The 17,670-nt window shown below is 45.0% G+C and overlaps 1 protein-coding gene across 1 annotated transcript in view; it reads left to right on the forward strand.

Annotated features, from left to right (window-relative positions):
• The first annotated feature begins 12,740 nt into the window (after positions 1-12,740).
• Positions 12,741-17,670, forward strand: part of phf2 (PHD finger protein 2) — a 208,180-nt gene continuing 203,250 nt past the window's right edge. Inside the window, exon 1 of the mRNA XM_045692003.1 lies at positions 12,741-12,956. Coding sequence (XP_045547959.1) covers positions 12,859-12,956 — 98 coding nt within the window. The 5' untranslated portion in view covers positions 12,741-12,858. The remainder of the gene's footprint in view (positions 12,957-17,670) is intronic.

Genomic DNA, 17,670 nt, shown 5'->3' on the forward strand with positions numbered 1-17,670 from the left:
AAGTCTTGTTAACGGATATGCACAAAAACACAAAGAGAGAGCTCAACATTACATTCAACTAGTCAATCAGTGAGCAGTGTAGTCTGATGGGTATTATTGACTAGAGCAGTGTAGTCTGATGGGTATTGACTAGAGCAGTGTAGTCTGATGGGTATTATTGACTAGAGCAGTGTAGTCTGATGGGTATTGACTAGAGCAGTGTAGTCTGATGGGTATTATTGACTAGAGCAGTGTAGTCTGATGGGTATTATTGACTAGAGCAGTGTAGTCTGATGGGTATTGACTAGAGCAGTGTAGTCTGATGGGTATTGACTAGAGCAGTGTAGTCTGATGGGTATTGACTAGAGCAGTGTAGTCTGATGGGTATTGACTAGAGCAGTGTAGTCTGATGGGTGTTGACTAGAGCAGTGTAGTCTGATGGGTATTGACTAGAGCAGTGTAGTCTGATGGGTATTATTGACTAGAGCAGTGTAGTCTGATGGGTATTATTGACTAGAGCAGTGTAGTCTGATGGGTGTTGACTAGAGCAGTGTAGTCTGATGGGTATTATTGACTAGAGCAGTGTAGTCTGATGGGTATTATTGACTAGAGCAGTGTAGTCTGATGGGTATTGACTAGAGCAGTGTAGTCTGATGGGTGTTGACTAGAGCAGTGTAGTCTGATGGGTATTATTGACTAGAGCAGTGTAGTCTGATGGGTATTATTGACTAGAGCAGTGTAGTCTGATGGGTATTGACTAGAGCAGTGTAGTCTGATGGGTGTTGACTAGAGCAGTGTAGTCTGATGGGTATTATTGACTAGAGCAGTGTAGTCTGATGGGTGTTGACTAGAGCAGTGTAGTCTGATGGGTGTTGAGTAGAGCAGTGTAGTCTGATGGGTGTTGAGTAGAGCAGTGTAGTCTGATGGGTATTATTGACTAGAGCAGTGTAGTCTGATGGGTATTATTGACTAGAGCAGTGTAGTCTGATGGGTATTATTGACTAGAGCAGTGTAGTCTGATGGGTATTGACTAGAGCAGTGTAGTCTGATGGGTATTGACTAGAGCAGTGTAGTCTGATGGGTGTTGACTAGAGCAGTGTAGTCTGATGGGTATTGACTACAGCAGTGTAGTCCGGTATAGTTTCTGACGTCGCTATGCGCAGGATTGGTGGGAGTCTAACAGATAATCTGTGCTTTGCCTTGTTAGCCTACCTGGTTAAATAAAGGTGAAGTAAAATACATTTTTAAAATTAATATTTCATCACTGAAAATGTCTGTTTACGTACATAGATTGACCCAAACAGTAGAAACATCTTCTGATCGTGACTCCTAATCTTTGGAAAGTTTTGTTCATCGAGAGATGCATAGAACCTCGTCAGTGAACATTGATTTGAATAGTTCTCCAATCACAGCATCAGATTGAAGATCGAAAAGGTCAAGTTGTAGGTCAGTGGGAGCGTTGTCCACATTGAAGGTGAAAGGAGAGGAGACCAACAGCATGTCATTTTACAACACTTTGAAATCCTCAAAACGACGAAAAAAACTCACCATTCAAAGCACGCAGCAGCGATGTATACTTCTCCCGCTGGTCATCTGATAGGGAACAGACTAGTAGTGTTGGAAGGTGGGTGAGATTGTTCTCATCTGATAGGGAACAGACTAGTAGTGTGGGAAGGAAGGTGGGTGAGATTGTTCTCATCTGATAGGGAACAGACTAGTAGTGTTGGAAGGAAGGTGGGTGAGATTGTTCTCATCTGATAGGGAACAGACTAGTAGTGTTGGAAGGTGGGTGAGATTGTTCTCATCTGATAGGGAACAGACTAGTAGTGTTGGAAGGTGGGTGAGATTGTTCTCATCTGATAGGGAACAGACTAGTAGTGTTGGAAGGTGGATGAGATTGTTCTCATCTGATAGGGAACAGACTAGTAGTGTTGGAAGGTGGGTGAGATTGTTCTCATCTGATAGGGAACAGACTAGTAGTGTTGGAAGGAAGGTGGGTGAGATTGTTCTCATCTGATAGGGAACAGACTAGTAGTGTGGGAAGGTGGGTGAGATTGTTCTCATCTGATAGGGAACAGACTAGTAGTGTTGGAAGGTGGGTGAGATTGTTCTCATCTGATAGGGAACAGACTAGTAGTGTTGGAAGGTGGGTGAGATTGTTCTCATCTGATAGGGAACAGACTAGTAGTGTTGGAAGGTGGGTGAGATTGTTCTCATCTGATAGGGAACAGACTAGTAGTGTTGGAAGGTGGGTGAGATTGTTCTCATCTGATAGGGAACAGACTAGTAGTGTTGGAAGGTGGGTGGGTGAGATTGTTCTCATCTGATAGGGAACAGACTAGTAGTGTGGAAAGGTGGGTGAGATTGTTCTGATCTGATAGGGAACAGACTAGTAGTGTTGGAAGGTGGGTGGGTGAGATTGTTCTCATCTGATAGGGAACAGACTAGTAGTGTTGGAAGGTGGGTGGGTGAGATTGTTCTCATCTGATAGGGAACAGACTAGTAGTGTGGAAAGGTGGGTGAGATTGTTCTGATCTGATAGGGAACAGACTAGTAGTGTTGGAAGGTGGGTGAGATTGTTCTCATCTGATAGGGAACAGACTAGTAGTGTTGGAAGGTGGGTGAGATTGTTCTCATCTGATAGGGAACAGACTAGTAGTGTGGGAAGGTGGGTGAGATTGTTCTCATCTGATAGGGAACAGACTAGTAGTGTTGGAAGGAAGGTGGGTGAGATTGTTCTCATCTGATAGGGAACAGACTAGTAGTGTTGGAAGGTGGGTGAGATTGTTGGCTTCTACTTGTCGGGTCAGGAGGAGTAATTTTCCCTTGAAGGCTTTGACATGGCTGTACATCTGATGTGCAAAAAGGCCCTTCCCTTGTAGTTTGGAATTCAGTTAATTCATGAGGGCCATGATGTCCACGGGAAGGAAAAATCAGCCAACCATTCTTTATCTTGCAGTTGAGGGAAATCCACATATTTTCCTTTCATTTGCAAAAACTCTGCAATCTCTGACTTCAGGTCCCACACCGTTTTAGTCACCTTCCCCAAACTCAGCCATCTCACGTTTGTGTGGTAGGGGAGATCTGCATGACCCAACTCTGTCTCTTCCAACAGTGAGACAAACTGCCTGTGGTTTAAAGATTTTTCTCTTATGAAGTTTACCACTTTAGTGACTGTATCCACAACATGGCTCATTTTCAGAACACATTTCCAGAGCACCTCCTGATGAATAATGCAATGCAGGAAAATCCTTTTCTGATCTGGGTTCAGCTCAGCTACTTGATCTTATATCCTTTTCAAAAGGCCAATGTTTTTTCCTGTCAAGTTTGGGAACCCATCAGTGGTCACACTGGATAACTTCTCAAAACTCAGTCCCAGCTTTGCCACACACTTATTAACCTCCTCCAATAAATCTTTCCCTGTGGTTGTGCTCTTCAGTGAAGCAAGCTCCTCTGTAATTTCAAAGTCTGGGGTTCTGGAGTTATGGGGTTATGGAGTTATGGGGTTATGGGGTTATGGAGTTATGGGGTTATGGAGTTATGGAGTTATGGGGTTCTGGAGTTATGGGGTTCTGGAGTTATGGAGTTATGGAGTTATGGAGTTATGGAGTTATGGGGTTCTGGAGTTATGGGGTTCTGGAGTTCTGGGGTTATGGAGTTATGGAGTTATGGAGTTATGGAGTTATGGAGTTATGGAGTTCTGGAGTTATGGGGTTATGGAGTTATGGGGTTATGGGGTTTTGGGGTTTTGCCTCATAACAATATCAACAACTGTCCCGTGCCACGTGCATCACTGCTCTCATCCAGGGCCGAGGAGAAATAGGAGAAATCCTTTACCTTCTTTCAACTGTTGTTCCATATTCTCTGTGATGTCCTCAACACGCTGTGTCACTGTTAGTGTTGACAGAGAAACATTTTCAAACAGCTCCTTCTTGTGGCAAATTATTGCTGCAAAGTCAATTAAACATTCTTTAATGAATTCGCCCTCAGCGAATGGCTTGCTATGTTGAGCAATTTTGTGGGGCAGTACATAGCTTGCTCTCGCAATTCCGTCGTTTGCTGAATGCAGTTTTGTGAAAAGTCCTTGCTGCTTTTGCAACGGAGAAAGCAGCTCTTTCGATGCACTTGCCCTCTGCTCAGAAGACATATTCCTGGGATAACAACTGCTGAGGGCCCAAAATGGTGACACTTTCTTTTTGCAGTGAAACATGCAGTAAATCCCTGCTAGGGGGAAATGCAGGTTTTAAATAATTAAACAACAGAATATAATCTACATGATCAGTCTCTGTGTGTAAAATAAAAAGTGGTTCATGTGAACCGAACTCACAGCTAAAAAGAAATGTAAAGAAAACAATCCAATGTTATTTGTTGCCTAAACTTTACTGCAAATGACACTCAAGTCTTGAGTAAAAAATGTAATAATCCCCCCTCACTCATACAGGTGTTACTGTCAAGTTCAACACAACTAAAACAATATATTTTGTCTGCACATTATTACATTGTACACTTTCTGCCTGTGGACGTCTGTTCTACAACGTGCCAGCAGAGCATGGTACCCTTTGTTGGTATAATTGATCTCTTTCAGGCAGAGAGTACACCTGGCATACCCCTTTGTATCCACTGTATTGAAGAAGTGAGACAGAGGGAAAGTGTGTGGTGTTTCTTTCACCTCTATAGAGGCGTCCAGTTTAAACCAGGACCAACTCCAGCTACACTTCATCCCTGAATCCACCTGTTGAACAAGCAACGCCTCATTTAGCGCATCAACGTTCGCTGTCTGACTTGTGATTTTTTTTTCACCTGTCCGGTGTGTTTACAGGTGATTAGAACGCTTGTTATGGTCATTTCTACACACGTTTATTACACCTGTTCAGTGTTCATTACACCTGTTCATTACACCTGTTCAGTGTCATTACACCTGTTCAGTGTTCATTACACCTGTTCAGTGTTCATTGCACCTGTTCATTGTTCATTATACCTGTTCAGTGTTCATTACACCTGTTCAGTGTTCATTACACCTGTTCAGTGTCATTACACCTGTTCAGTGTTCATTACACCTGTTCAGTGTTCATTGCACCTGTTCATTGTTCATTATACCTGTTCAGTGTTCATTACACCTGTTCATTACACCTGTTCAGAACAGGTGTAATGAACACTGAACAGGTGTAATGAACACTGAACAGGTGTAATGAACACTGAACAGGTATAATGAACACTGAACAGGTGTAATGAACACTGAACAGGTGTAATGAACACTGAACAGGTGTAATGAACACTGAACAGGTGTAATGACACTGAACAGGTGTAATGAACACTGAACAGGTGTAATGAACAGGTGTAATGAACACTGAACAGGTGTAATGAACACTGAACAGGTGTAATGAACACTGAACAGGTGTAATGAACACTGAACAGGTGTAATGACACTGAACAGGTGTAATGAACACTGAACAGGTGTAATGAACAGGTGTAATGAACACTGAACAGGTGTAATGAACACTGAACAGGTGTAATGAACAGGTGTAATGAACACTGAACAGGTGTAATGAACACTGAACAGGTGTAATGAACACTGAACAGGTGTAATAAACACTGAACAGGTGTAATGAACACTGAACAGGTGTAATGAACACTGAACAGGTGTAATGAACACTGAACAGGTGTAATGAACAGGTGTAATGAACACTGAACAGGTGTAATGAACACTGAACAGGTATAATGAACACTGAACAGGTGTAATGAACACTGAACGGGTATAATGAACACTGAACAGGTGTAATGAACAGGTGTAATGAACACTGAACAGGTGCAATGAACACTGAACAGGTGTAATGAACACTGAACAGGTGTAATGAACACTGAACAGGTGTAATGAACACTGAACAGGTGTAATGAACACTGAACAGGTGTAATGAACACTGAACAGGTGCAATGAACACTGAACAGGTGTAATGAACAGGTGTAATGAACACTGAACAGGTATAATGAACACTGAACAGGTGTAATGAACAGGTGTAATGAACACTGAACAGGTGTAATGAACACTGAACAGGTGTAATGAACAGGTGTAATGAACACTGAACAGGTATAATGAACACTGAACAGGTGTAATGAACAGGTGCAATGAACACTGAACAGGTGTAATGAACACTGAACAGGTGTAATGAACACTGAACAGGTGTAATGAACACTGAACAGGTGTAATGACACTGAACAGGTGTAATGAACAGGTGCAATGAACACTGAACAGGTGTAATGAACACTGAACAGCTGTAATGAACACTGAACAGGTGTAATGAACAGGTGTAATGAACACTGAACAGGAATAATGAACAGGTGTAACGAACACTGAACAGGTGCAATGAACGGTGTAATGAACACTGAACAGGTGTAATGAACACTGAACAGGTGTAATGAACACTGAACAGGAGTAATGAACAGGTGTAACGAACACTGAACAGGTGTAATGAACACTGAACAGGTGTAATGAACACTGAACAGGTGTAATGAACACTGAACAGGTGTAATGAACACTGAACAGGTGTAATGAACGGTGTAATAAACACTGAACAGGTGTAATGAACACTGAACAGGTGCAATGAACACTGAACAGGTGTAATGAACACTGAACAGGTGTAATGAACAGGAGTAATGAACACCGAACAGGTGTAATGAACACTGAACAGGTGTAATGAACACTGAACAGGTGTAATGAACGGTGTAATGAACACTGAACAGGTGTAATAAACGTGTGTAGAAATGACCATAACAAGCGTTCTAATCACCTGTAAACACACCGGACAGGTGAAAAAATCATATGTACAAAAAAATGTCATTTGACACTTGAAAAAAGCAAGTGAAAAATTATAATTTCAAGTATTAAGACTTGTCTTGCTAAGACGATTTGAACCTTTTGGCCTTCCATACAAACGCGCTTCACTCATTCGCTTACAGCCAGTAGTGATCCCTCCCAAACTTTTCTCATCGGATCTACTCGAATCACGTGATTCATCTATTTTGGATTCAAAACGGCGAATTTTACCGAAAGGTGACTAGTTTGTATCCCTGATATTCCTATACTTCATCTGGAAGTGTCGGGACAAGTTGTAATCTTTCAAGACAGTGATGCTCTCTTTGCACCCAGCTTTTCCTGATACCTTAATAAATAAATATTTCAACGTCCACTCTGCTGGAACACCCTACATTCATTGTCTAATTAAATTTTCTTTGAAAAACATTTTTTTTTGCGCAAGCCTAGCTTTATGTGATCATGATTCCGCGGGCCGTATTGAATCAGGTCGAGGGCCGAATACGCCCCCGGGCCGGCCTTTGCCCAGGCCTGTTCAATAGCATAAAGTTATCAAATCAAATTGTATTTGTTACATGCGCAGAATACCTTACCGTGAAATGCTTACTTACAAGCCGTTAACCTACAATGCAGTTCTAGAAAAAGAGTTAAAGAAAATATGATAATAATGTTTTTTTAAATACACACAATAAAATAACTAAAACAAGGCTATACACATGGTAGCGAGTTAATGCGCGGGGGTACAGGTTAGTCGAGGTAATTTGTACAGTGACTATGCATAGATGATAAACAGAGAGTAGCAGCAGTGTAAAAACAAGGCAAATAGTCCAGGTGGCCATTTTATTCATTGTTCAGCAGTCTGATGGCTTCGGGGTAGAAAGCTGTTAAAGGAGCCTTTTGGTCCTAGACTTGGCGCTCCGGTACCACTTGCTGTGCGGTAGCAAAGAGAACAGTCTATGACTTGGGTGACTGGAGTCTTTGACAATTTATTTGAGCCTTCCTCTGACACCGCCTTCCTCTGACACCGCCAAGCTTCCTGGATGGAAGGAAGCTTGGCCCCAGTCATGTACTGGGCTGTACGCACTACCCTCTGTAGTGCCTTACAGTCGGGTACCGAGCATTTGCCGAGCATTTGCCATATCAGGCAGTGATGGAACCGGTCAGGATGCTCTCGATGGTGCAGCTGTTGAACTTTTTGAGGATCTGGGGACCCATGCCAAATCTTTTCTCCTGAGGGAGAAAATATGTTGTCGTGGCCTCTTCACGACTGTCTTGGTGTGTTTGGACCATGATAGTTCGTTGGTGATGTGGACACCAAGGAACTTAAAACTCTCGACCTGCTCCTCTACAGCCCCGTGGATGTTAATGGGGGCCTGTTCGGCCCTCCTTTTCCCTGTAGTCCACGATCATCTCCTTTGTCTTGCTCACGTTGAGGGAGAGGTTGTTGTCCTGGCACCACACTGCCAGGTCTCTGACCTCCTCCCTATAGGCTGTCTCATCATTGTCGGTGATCAGGCCTACCACCTTTGTGGCGTCAGCAAACTTAAAGTAATGAAACTTTTTTTGTTGTCTGTTCAATGTGTGTCCCTCCCCTTTGAATAATACAAAGTTGGTTTGAGGTGCCTAGGTCATGTGATCAAAGAGCTATTGAATGTTAAGGGATTTTTATAAATGTGTGTATATATATATATATAAATGTTATTTTGAGAAAACCAAAGAGTGTGCAACACGCCTCTCTATGTAACATGCTGACCACACCGCTCACGCCGCAAAAATACATTTACACATGTAATTCAATAATTGCACCCACTCTGCTCGCGCGCGTCTGCGTGGCCAGGCGCTAAAATAGAACTTGGTTCTATTTGTGACACTCAACGCGCTGCAAGTCCAGCCTCTCCCATCTCATTGGTTTTTAGGAGCATATACCCACATAGGTGATTGAAAGATGAACTGAGGTCCACACTCAGTTCATCTTTGTGGTAATACACTGTAAAGTTGGTTGCCAAAGAAGAAAAAGAAGCCGGAAGGAAGGAGATGATGAGAAACAAATTCGTTTTATTGTTTTATCTGTGGATTAATTGTCGGTGTCGTTGACCTTGAGCATTTCAGGTAAAATAACAACCCAATGTTTATATCCCAGGACAAATTAGCTAGCAACAGCAAGCTAGCTAGCTAAATTGACATGAATGTTTAATGGTTTTCGACCTGTCCCCAAATTATTATAATTGGTTTGGAGTTTGTTTTGACCTGCATGTCCTGATAATGTCTGGTGTGGGTGAACAAAATCAACTTGTGCGCGATGGCGCACGCGTTTGGTCAGCAAGTAAGGAATAATGGACAATTGAAATGAGTTTGCTAAGAGCTATTGAATTTTGCGTATTGTGATCATGCACTTTGTGGACAGTCCCTAAATAGTTGAGTTGACGGTCCGCCAGGCTGCTTATATCGTTGCCGTGTGATTATGAAACTCGGGTCGGAATTGGGAAAATACTTATTTTCCTCCATAGGGAGCCTAACCTGAGATATGTAGCTCAAATCGTTCGTGACTTATTGAAGTTTTGAAGGTTCGAATATTGAAACTCCAACCAACTTTAACAAGGTTTTAATTTGAGAGTAATTGCGTACCAGTTCCTCTATAAAGCAAAGTAGCCTTTCGCGTCACAGATTCACAAACGGAGGCAAAGAAAAGGTTGATCAAAGCAGAATGAAGGCGGGATCTGCATTGAATAGCAATGTAGAGTGGGCATTCATTTCCTGATTCCGTTTTGTTCACATTTATTTGCAGCTAGTCTGTGAATCTATGCGTGACAGTAGACTGTTGGAGATATGCGCAGATTGAAAATGCGCCAGCCTGAATGAGCAAAATGCGCTGTTCTAAGGTCATGAAAAGTAAAAAAGAATTGTTAAAAGTCATTCATAAAGGCACACTTTAAAATATTATCAATCAGTTAAAAATAAACACACCAGCCATTATCGTAATGACCCTTCAGTGCGTGTCTGAGGGGCCATAATTCAGCAGCCGTTTCTCTCTCGTTAACCATAGATAACTACGCATTCATGTCGTTGTCGCCTTTCCACAGTCACTGTAGAGCCTAAATAAACCTGGACCATTGGAAAGATGGGATCCCTCTCTATTAAACAGTAGCCATGTAAATGCGGCAACGTTAAAACACATTCTAAGAAAAGTCTAATTGACAAACATCTTGCTCTGCATAGATTTTTCCCCTAAAACATGATTATTTGAGCCTGATACTGTATAAACATGTCTACTTAGATAACTTGCTTTGAAGTACATTTACATTTTACATTTTAGTCATTTAGCAGACGCTCTTATCGAGAGCGATTTACAGTAGTGAATATATTTCATTAAAAAAATTCCCGTGCATAGCCTGCCTTCTCCATTTGATCCCGATTCATTAAATGAGGGAATCATTTTATAAAAACAAAAGTATTTGGCTGTGTTGTTGTAATATTTTATATCAACGGTGGCCAACCATCCTCCAGGATAGCTACTGGGTGTGCAGGCTTTTGTTCCAGCTCTGCTCTAACTACATTGTAGCCTGAACATCATCTGTTCAACAGGAAGTTGATAAGCAGACTTGGGTGTTTCAGCGCTGGATCAAAAGCCAAGCGTGCACAGCCCTGCACAGACAGCCCTGCACAGCCCTGCACAGACAGCCCCGCACAGCCCTGCACAGCCCTGCACAGACAGCCCTGCACAGCCCTGCACAGACAGCCCTGCACAGCCCTGCACAGACAGCCCCGCACAGCCCTGCACAGCCCTGCACAGACAGCCCCGCACAGCCCTGCACAGCCAGCCCTGCACAGCCCTGCACAGCCCTGCACAGACAGCCCCGCACAGCCCTGCACAGCCAGCCCTGCACAGCCCTGCACAGACAGCCCTGCACAGACAGCCCTGCACAGCCCTGCACAGACAGCCCTGCACAGCCCTGCACAGACAGCCCCGCACAGCCCTGCACAGCCCTGCACAGACAGCCCCGCACAGCCCTGCACAGCCAGCCCTGCACAGCCCTGCACAGCCCTGCACAGACAGCCCCGCACAGCCCTGCACAGCCAGCCCTGCACAGCCCTGCACAGCCCTGCACAGACAGCCCCGCACAGCCCTGCACAGCCCTGCACAGACAGCCCTGCACAGCCCTGCACAGACAGCCCCGCACAGCCCTGCACAGCCCTGCACAGACAGCCCCGCACAGCCCTGCACAGCCAGCCCCGCACAGCCCTGCACAGCCCTGCACAGACAGCCCCGCACAGCCCTGCACAGCCAGCCCTGCACAGCCCTGCACAGCCCCGCACAGCCCCGCACAGCCCTGCACAGCCAGCCCCGCACAGCCCTGCACAGCCAGCCCTGCACAGCCCTGCACAGCCCCGCACAGCCCTGCACAGACAGCCCCGCACAGCCCTGCCCTGCACAGCCCAGCACAGCGCCGCACAGCCCTGCACAGCCCCCTGCACAGCCCTCCACAGCCCTCTCCACAGCCCTGCCCTCCACAGCCCTCCACAGCCCTCCACAGCCCTCTCCACAGCCCTGCCCCTCCACAGCCCTGCACAGCCAGGATCTCTCCAGATGGAGGGTTGACCACATGTGACTAACAGTTCAGTTGTACTTTGTTGGGGGGTGAAGTGCCTTGATCAAGGGCACAACGGCAGGAGATGGTAGGTCTGCATGGGATCAGACACAGCAGCCTTCCAGTGTCAATCATGCTTAGTTTTAAGGCTATAACAATAGTCATGAAAATGTGAATAAACCCTTAATTAAGTGTGAATAAACAGGTGTCTATAGCATAATGTCATTTGTGAATTTCGGTGAACATAGTTTAATGGACCGACTTGGAAAAAGACAGCTCCTACACTTCTTTCACCCCAAATCAAGAGTAGATGTAATATTCATATTTATTCATTCCTATGTTGTTAATAAATCAAACAGATTGATATCATAAAAGACAAAATGTAGGTTATAGGAGGATTTTAATCATAACTGTTGGCATTTCATCTCCATCATCATGTCTCGCGGTGATACGGAAACGATCTGTATTTGATCAGGTAAAGAATCGGTAATTTTGGTCGATTCCGGTTGCTCGATTTCTACCGATAAAAAGCAAAGCTCGAGCTTGTCGGTTTGGAAAGTCCCGGGATGCCCGGTTAATGCCATTCATTGATCTGATGCGAGCCATCCAGGACGACCGCTGACGTAACATATATTACAACGCAACAAGGATACATTTGATGTTACATTTGATGTTACATTTGATATTACATTTGATGTTACATTTGATGTTACATTTGATATTACATTTGATGTTACATTTGATGTTACATTTGATATTACATTTGATATTACATTTGATGGTACATTTGATGTTGGTTTATGAGCGGCTGGATATTACAGGCACCAGGGGGCAGGGAAACAATGATGCACTTCAGGAACACTATCGACCTCTGTGCTAAATCAGCACGATAACCAAGTCAATGCAAGAGCAGCGGATCATGGACTTCTGGATTTAATGTCCAGCGGAACTGACTAGCTTCTGCTTGTGGAAGATCTTCATATTGCATTTTGTTGCAGTAGAGTTGCTGCTGCCCGGTCTCTCTCTCTCCCTCCGTCTCTCTCCTTCTCTCTTCCTCTCCGTCTCTCTCTCTCCCTCTCCGTCTCTCTCTCTCCGTCTCTCTCCCCGTCTCTCTCTCCCTCCGTCTCTCTCCCTCCGTCTCTCTCCCTCTCCGTCTCTCTCCCTCTCTCCCTTCGTCTCTCTCTCTCCCCCCGTCTCTCTCCCTCTCCGTCTCTCTCTCTCCCCCTCCGTCTCTCTCCCTCTCTCCCTTCGTCTCTCTCTCCCCGTCTCTCTCTCCCTCCCTCCGTCTCTCTCTCTCCCCCTCCGTCTCTCTCCCTTCGTCTCTCTCTCCCCGTCTCTCTCTCCCTCCCTCCGTCTCTCTCTCTCCCCGTCTCTCTCTCCCTCCCTCCGTCTCTTCCTCTCCGTCTCTCTCCCCCGTCTCTCTCTCTCTCTCTCTCTCTCTCCCCGTCTCTCTCTCCGATCCAACGTTGTTGTCAGTGATCTAACATGGCGACTGTACCAGTATATTGCATCTGCAGATTACCGTACGACGTTACCCAGTTTATGATCGAATGTGACGCGTGCAAGGACTGGTTTCACGGAAGGTAAACGCCTGAATGTATCGTGTTGTTTTTCTGTCCGTCCACGGTGTGTTTTGCAGGGGGATTTGAACGTTTGACAGGTTATCTTTGTCGACATGTGAATTTACCAGAAAAACGAGGCCGCTGAAGAAGGAAGGCGGAGTTAAACATACATGACTGGGTCGGGACATTTTACCGAATAACACCGATATATTTACTCTGTAATATATTCACCTAAATACGAAGCTTTGTTCGGATAACTGGGTTGTATTTCATGCTGGTTTTCCATCTGTATGTGCTGTGGTGTTTTATGGTCTGTGGACGTTATAAAAGTCCTCTGACAGCAGGACAGACAGTAGCTAAACATCTCCATCATGTTTTAGCCTGTCCCGTCGTTAAACCACACAGTACTGTGGTGTTTTATGGTCTGTGGACGTTATAAAAGTCCTCTGACAGCAGGACAGACAGTAGCTAAACATCTCCATCATGTTTTAGCCTGTCCCGTCGTTAAACCACACAGTACTGTGGTGTTTTATGGTCTGTGGACGTTATAAAAGTCCTCTGACAGCAGGACAGACAGTAGCTAAACATCTCCATCATGTTTTAGCCTGTCCCGTCGTTAAACCACACAGTACTGTGGTGTTTTATGGTCTGTGGACGTTATAAAAGTCCTCTGACAGCAGGACAAGACAGTAGCTAAACATCTCCATCATGTTTTAGCCTGTCCCGTCGTTAAACCACACAGTACTGTGGTGTTTTATGGTCTGTGGACGTTATAAAAGTCCTCTGACAGCAGGACAGACAGTAGCTAAACATCTCCATCATGTTTTAGCCTGTCCCGTCGTTAAACCACACAGTACTGTGGTGTTTTATGGTCTGTGGACGTTATAAAAGTCCTCTGACAGCAGGACAAGACAGTAGCTAAACATCTCCATCATGTTTTAGCCTGTCCCGTCGTTAAACCACACAGTACTGTGGTGTTTTATGGTCTGTGGACGTTATAAAAGTCCTCTGACAGCAGGACAGACAGTAGCTAAACATCTCCATCATGTTTTAGCCTGTCCCGTCGTTAAACCACACAGTACTGTGGTGTTTTATGGTCTGTGGACGTTATAAAAGTCCTCTGACAGCAGGACAGACAGTAGCTAAACATCTCCATCATGTTTTAGCCTGTCCCGTCGTTAAACCACACAGTACTGTGGTGTTTTATGGTCTGTGGACGTTATAAAAGTCCTCTGACAGCAGGACATGACAATAGCAGCCCGCTGTCCTCCACACAGACACTCTGAACAACTGGCCGTTCATACACATTGCAGTGCTGGCTTGCTGTCTACATTTTCTCTGGAAAATGATCCAAATGGCTTCAACATTTTCACAGCATGTATTTGAAAGTAATTCTATTCTCTGGAGTGTGTTTCACCAAGCCAGGTTCATCAGTTTAGCTCGTCGATAATAATGGAAGTCTGACAGGTCTTTTTTTGCTTTATTTTAAATGTTGTTACGACGTCATTTGTACGTTTAATTATCCGTCACTGATCGATCACTTTCTTTTTTCGATCACTTATTGCAAACAGGCGTTTTCAAATCAGGAGAAGATATTTAGGCGCGTTAACATTAACCCTTTGGTGCAAGACTACAATGTGTCATTCAGTATTACGCTGCCCTGCTTCACTGTATCATCTGCTGAACAGGGGCAACACACCTCTCAAACCTCTCTCACATTCTCTCTCAAACCTCTCTCACATCTCTCTCACGTCTCTCACACACCTCTCTCATCTCTCTCTCACATCTCTCTCAAATCTCTCTCTCAAATCTCTCTCTCTCAAATCTCTCTCTCAAATCTCTCTCTCAAATCTCTCTCAAGTCTCTCACACACCTCTCTCACCTCTCTCTCACATCTCTCTCACATCTCTCTCACATCTCTCTCAAATCTCTCTCTCTCAAATCTCTCTCTCAAATCTCTCTCTCAAATCTCTCTCACATCTCTCTCTCACATCTATCTCTCACATCTCTCTCTCTCTCAAATCTCTCTCAAATCTCTCTCACATCTCTCTCAAATCTCTCTCTCTCAAATCTCTCTCTCAAATCTCTCTCTCAAATCTCTCTCACATCTCTCTCTCACATCTATCTCTCACATCTCTCTCTCTCTCAAATCTCTCTCAAATCTCTCTCACATCTCTCTCACATCATGGATGCCAGTTGAGCGATGCGTTATTATTCGTGCGAATATCACGAAACCTGGCCGATACCAGAAATATTCAAAGTAATGAAGGTGTAGCTGTGATCCTTGTTTTGATGATGTGTTTTATGGAGGCTGTCTGTCGTAGCTCATTTGAAATGATCCCTGGGTTGCCACCTGCTGAATCCCAGTAGCCTGGTAACCCAAACGGTCTCCATTATTCCCACTTCATGCTAGGGGTTAGCCATTACACTACTTTATTACTGTATTAGAAAACTAGGCATCAACCCGATATACACTACATGATCAAAAGTATGTGGACACCTGCTCGTCGAACTTCTCATTACAAAATCATGGGCATTGATATGGACTTGGTCCCCCTTCGCTGCTATAACAGCCTCCACTCTTCTGGGAAGGCTTTCCACTAGATGTTGGTACATTGCTCCTATAACAGCCTCCACTCTTCTGGGAAGGCTTTCCACTAGATGTTGGAACATTGCTGCTATAACAGCCTCCACTCTTCTGGGAAGGCTTTCCACTAGATGTTGGAACATTGCTGCTATAACAGCCTCCACTCTTCTGGGAAGGCTTTCCACTAGATGTTGGAACATTGCTGCTATAACAGCCTCCACTCTTCTGGGAAGGCTTTCCACTAGATGTTGGATCATTGCTGCTATAACTGCCTCCACTCTTCTGGGAAGGCTTTCCACTAGATGTTGGAACATTGCTGCTGGGACTTGCTTCCATTCAGCCACAAGAGAATTAGTGAGGTCGGGCACTGATGTTGGGCGATTAGGCCTGGCTCGCATTCGACGTTCCAATTCATCCCAAAGGTGATCGATGGGGTTGAGGTCAGGGCTCTGTGCAGGCCAGTCAAGTTCCCTACACACCGATCTCGACAAACCATTTCTGTATGGACCTCGCTTTGTGCACAGGGGCATTGTCATGCTGAAACAGGAAAGGGTCTTCCCCAAACTGTTGCCACAAAGTTGGAAGCACAGAATCATCTAGAATGTCATTGTATGCTGTAGTGTTAAGATTTCCCTTCACTGGAACTAAGGGGCCTGAACCATGAAAAACAGTCCCAGACCATTATTCCTCCTCCACCAAACTTTACAGTTGGCACTATGCATTGGGGCAGGTAGTGTTCTCCTGGCATCCGCCAAAACCAGATTTGTCTGTCAGACTGCCAGATGGTGAAGCGTGATTCGTCACTCCAGAGAACGCGTTTCCACTGCTCCAGAGTCCAATGGCAGCGAGCTTTACACCCCTCCTGCCGACGCTTGGCATTGAGCATGGTGATCTTAGGCGGCTGCTCGGCCCTGGAAACCCATTTCATGAAGCTCCCGAAAAAACTGTTATTGTGCTGACGTTGCTTCCAGAGGCAGTTTAGTACCGTAGTGAGTGTTGGAACTGAGGACAGATCATTTTTACTTGCTTCAGTACTCGGCGGTCCCGTTCTGTGAGCTTGTGCGGCCTACCACTTCGCGGCTGAGCCGTTTTTGCTCCTAGTTGTTTTCACTTCACAATGACAGCACTTACAGTTGACCAGGGGGGAGGCTCTAAATCTGACGAACTGACTGGCTGGAAAGGTGGCATCCTATGATGATGCCATGTTGAAATTCACAGAGCTCTTCAGTAAGGGCCATTCTACTGCCAATGTTTGTCTATGGAGATTGCATGGCTGTGTGCTCAATTTTATACACCTGTCAGCAACGGGTGTGGCTGAAATAGCCAAATGCACTAATTTGAATGGGTGTCCACATACTTTTGTATATATAGTGTACCTGCCTGGTAGGGTGCATACTCATAGTTGTGTGTGTGTATATATATATATATATATACAGACAAGATGACGTCCCTCTCCCCCCGCCGTCCCTCTCTTATAGGCTATATATGAGGGGTATATACAGGGTATTACGGTACAGAGTCAATGTGGAGGCTATATACAGGGTATTACGGTACAGAGTCAATGTGGAGGCTATATACAGGGGGTACCGGTACAGAGTCAATGTGGAGGCTATATACAGGGGGTACCGGTACAGAGTCAATGTGGAGGCTATATACAGGGGGTACCGGTACAGAGTCAATGTGGAGGCTATATACAGGGGGCACCGGTACAGAGTCAATGTGGAGGTTATATACAGGGGGTACCGGTACAGAGTCAATGTGGAGGCTATATACAGGGTGTTACGGTACAGAGTCAATGTGGAGGCTATATACAGGGGGTACCGGTACTGAGTCAATGTGGAGGCTATATACAGGGGGTACCGGTACAGAGTCAATGTGGAGGCTATATACAGGGTATTACGGTACAGAGTCAATGTGGAGGCTATATACAGGGGGTACCGGTACAGAGTCAATGTGGAGGCTATATACAGGGGGTACCGGTACAGAGTCAATGTGGAGCCTATATACAGGGGGTACCGGTACAGAGTCAATGTGGAGGCTATATACAGGGGGCACCGGTACAGAGTCAATGTGGAGGCTATATACAGGGGGTACCGGTACAGAGTCAGTGTGGAGGCAATATACAGGGGGTACCGGTACAGAGTCAAT

The sequence above is a fragment of the Salmo salar genome, chromosome ssa12, assembly GCF_905237065.1.
Source record: "Salmo salar chromosome ssa12, Ssal_v3.1, whole genome shotgun sequence".
Lineage (NCBI taxonomy): Eukaryota > Metazoa > Chordata > Actinopteri > Salmoniformes > Salmonidae > Salmo > Salmo salar.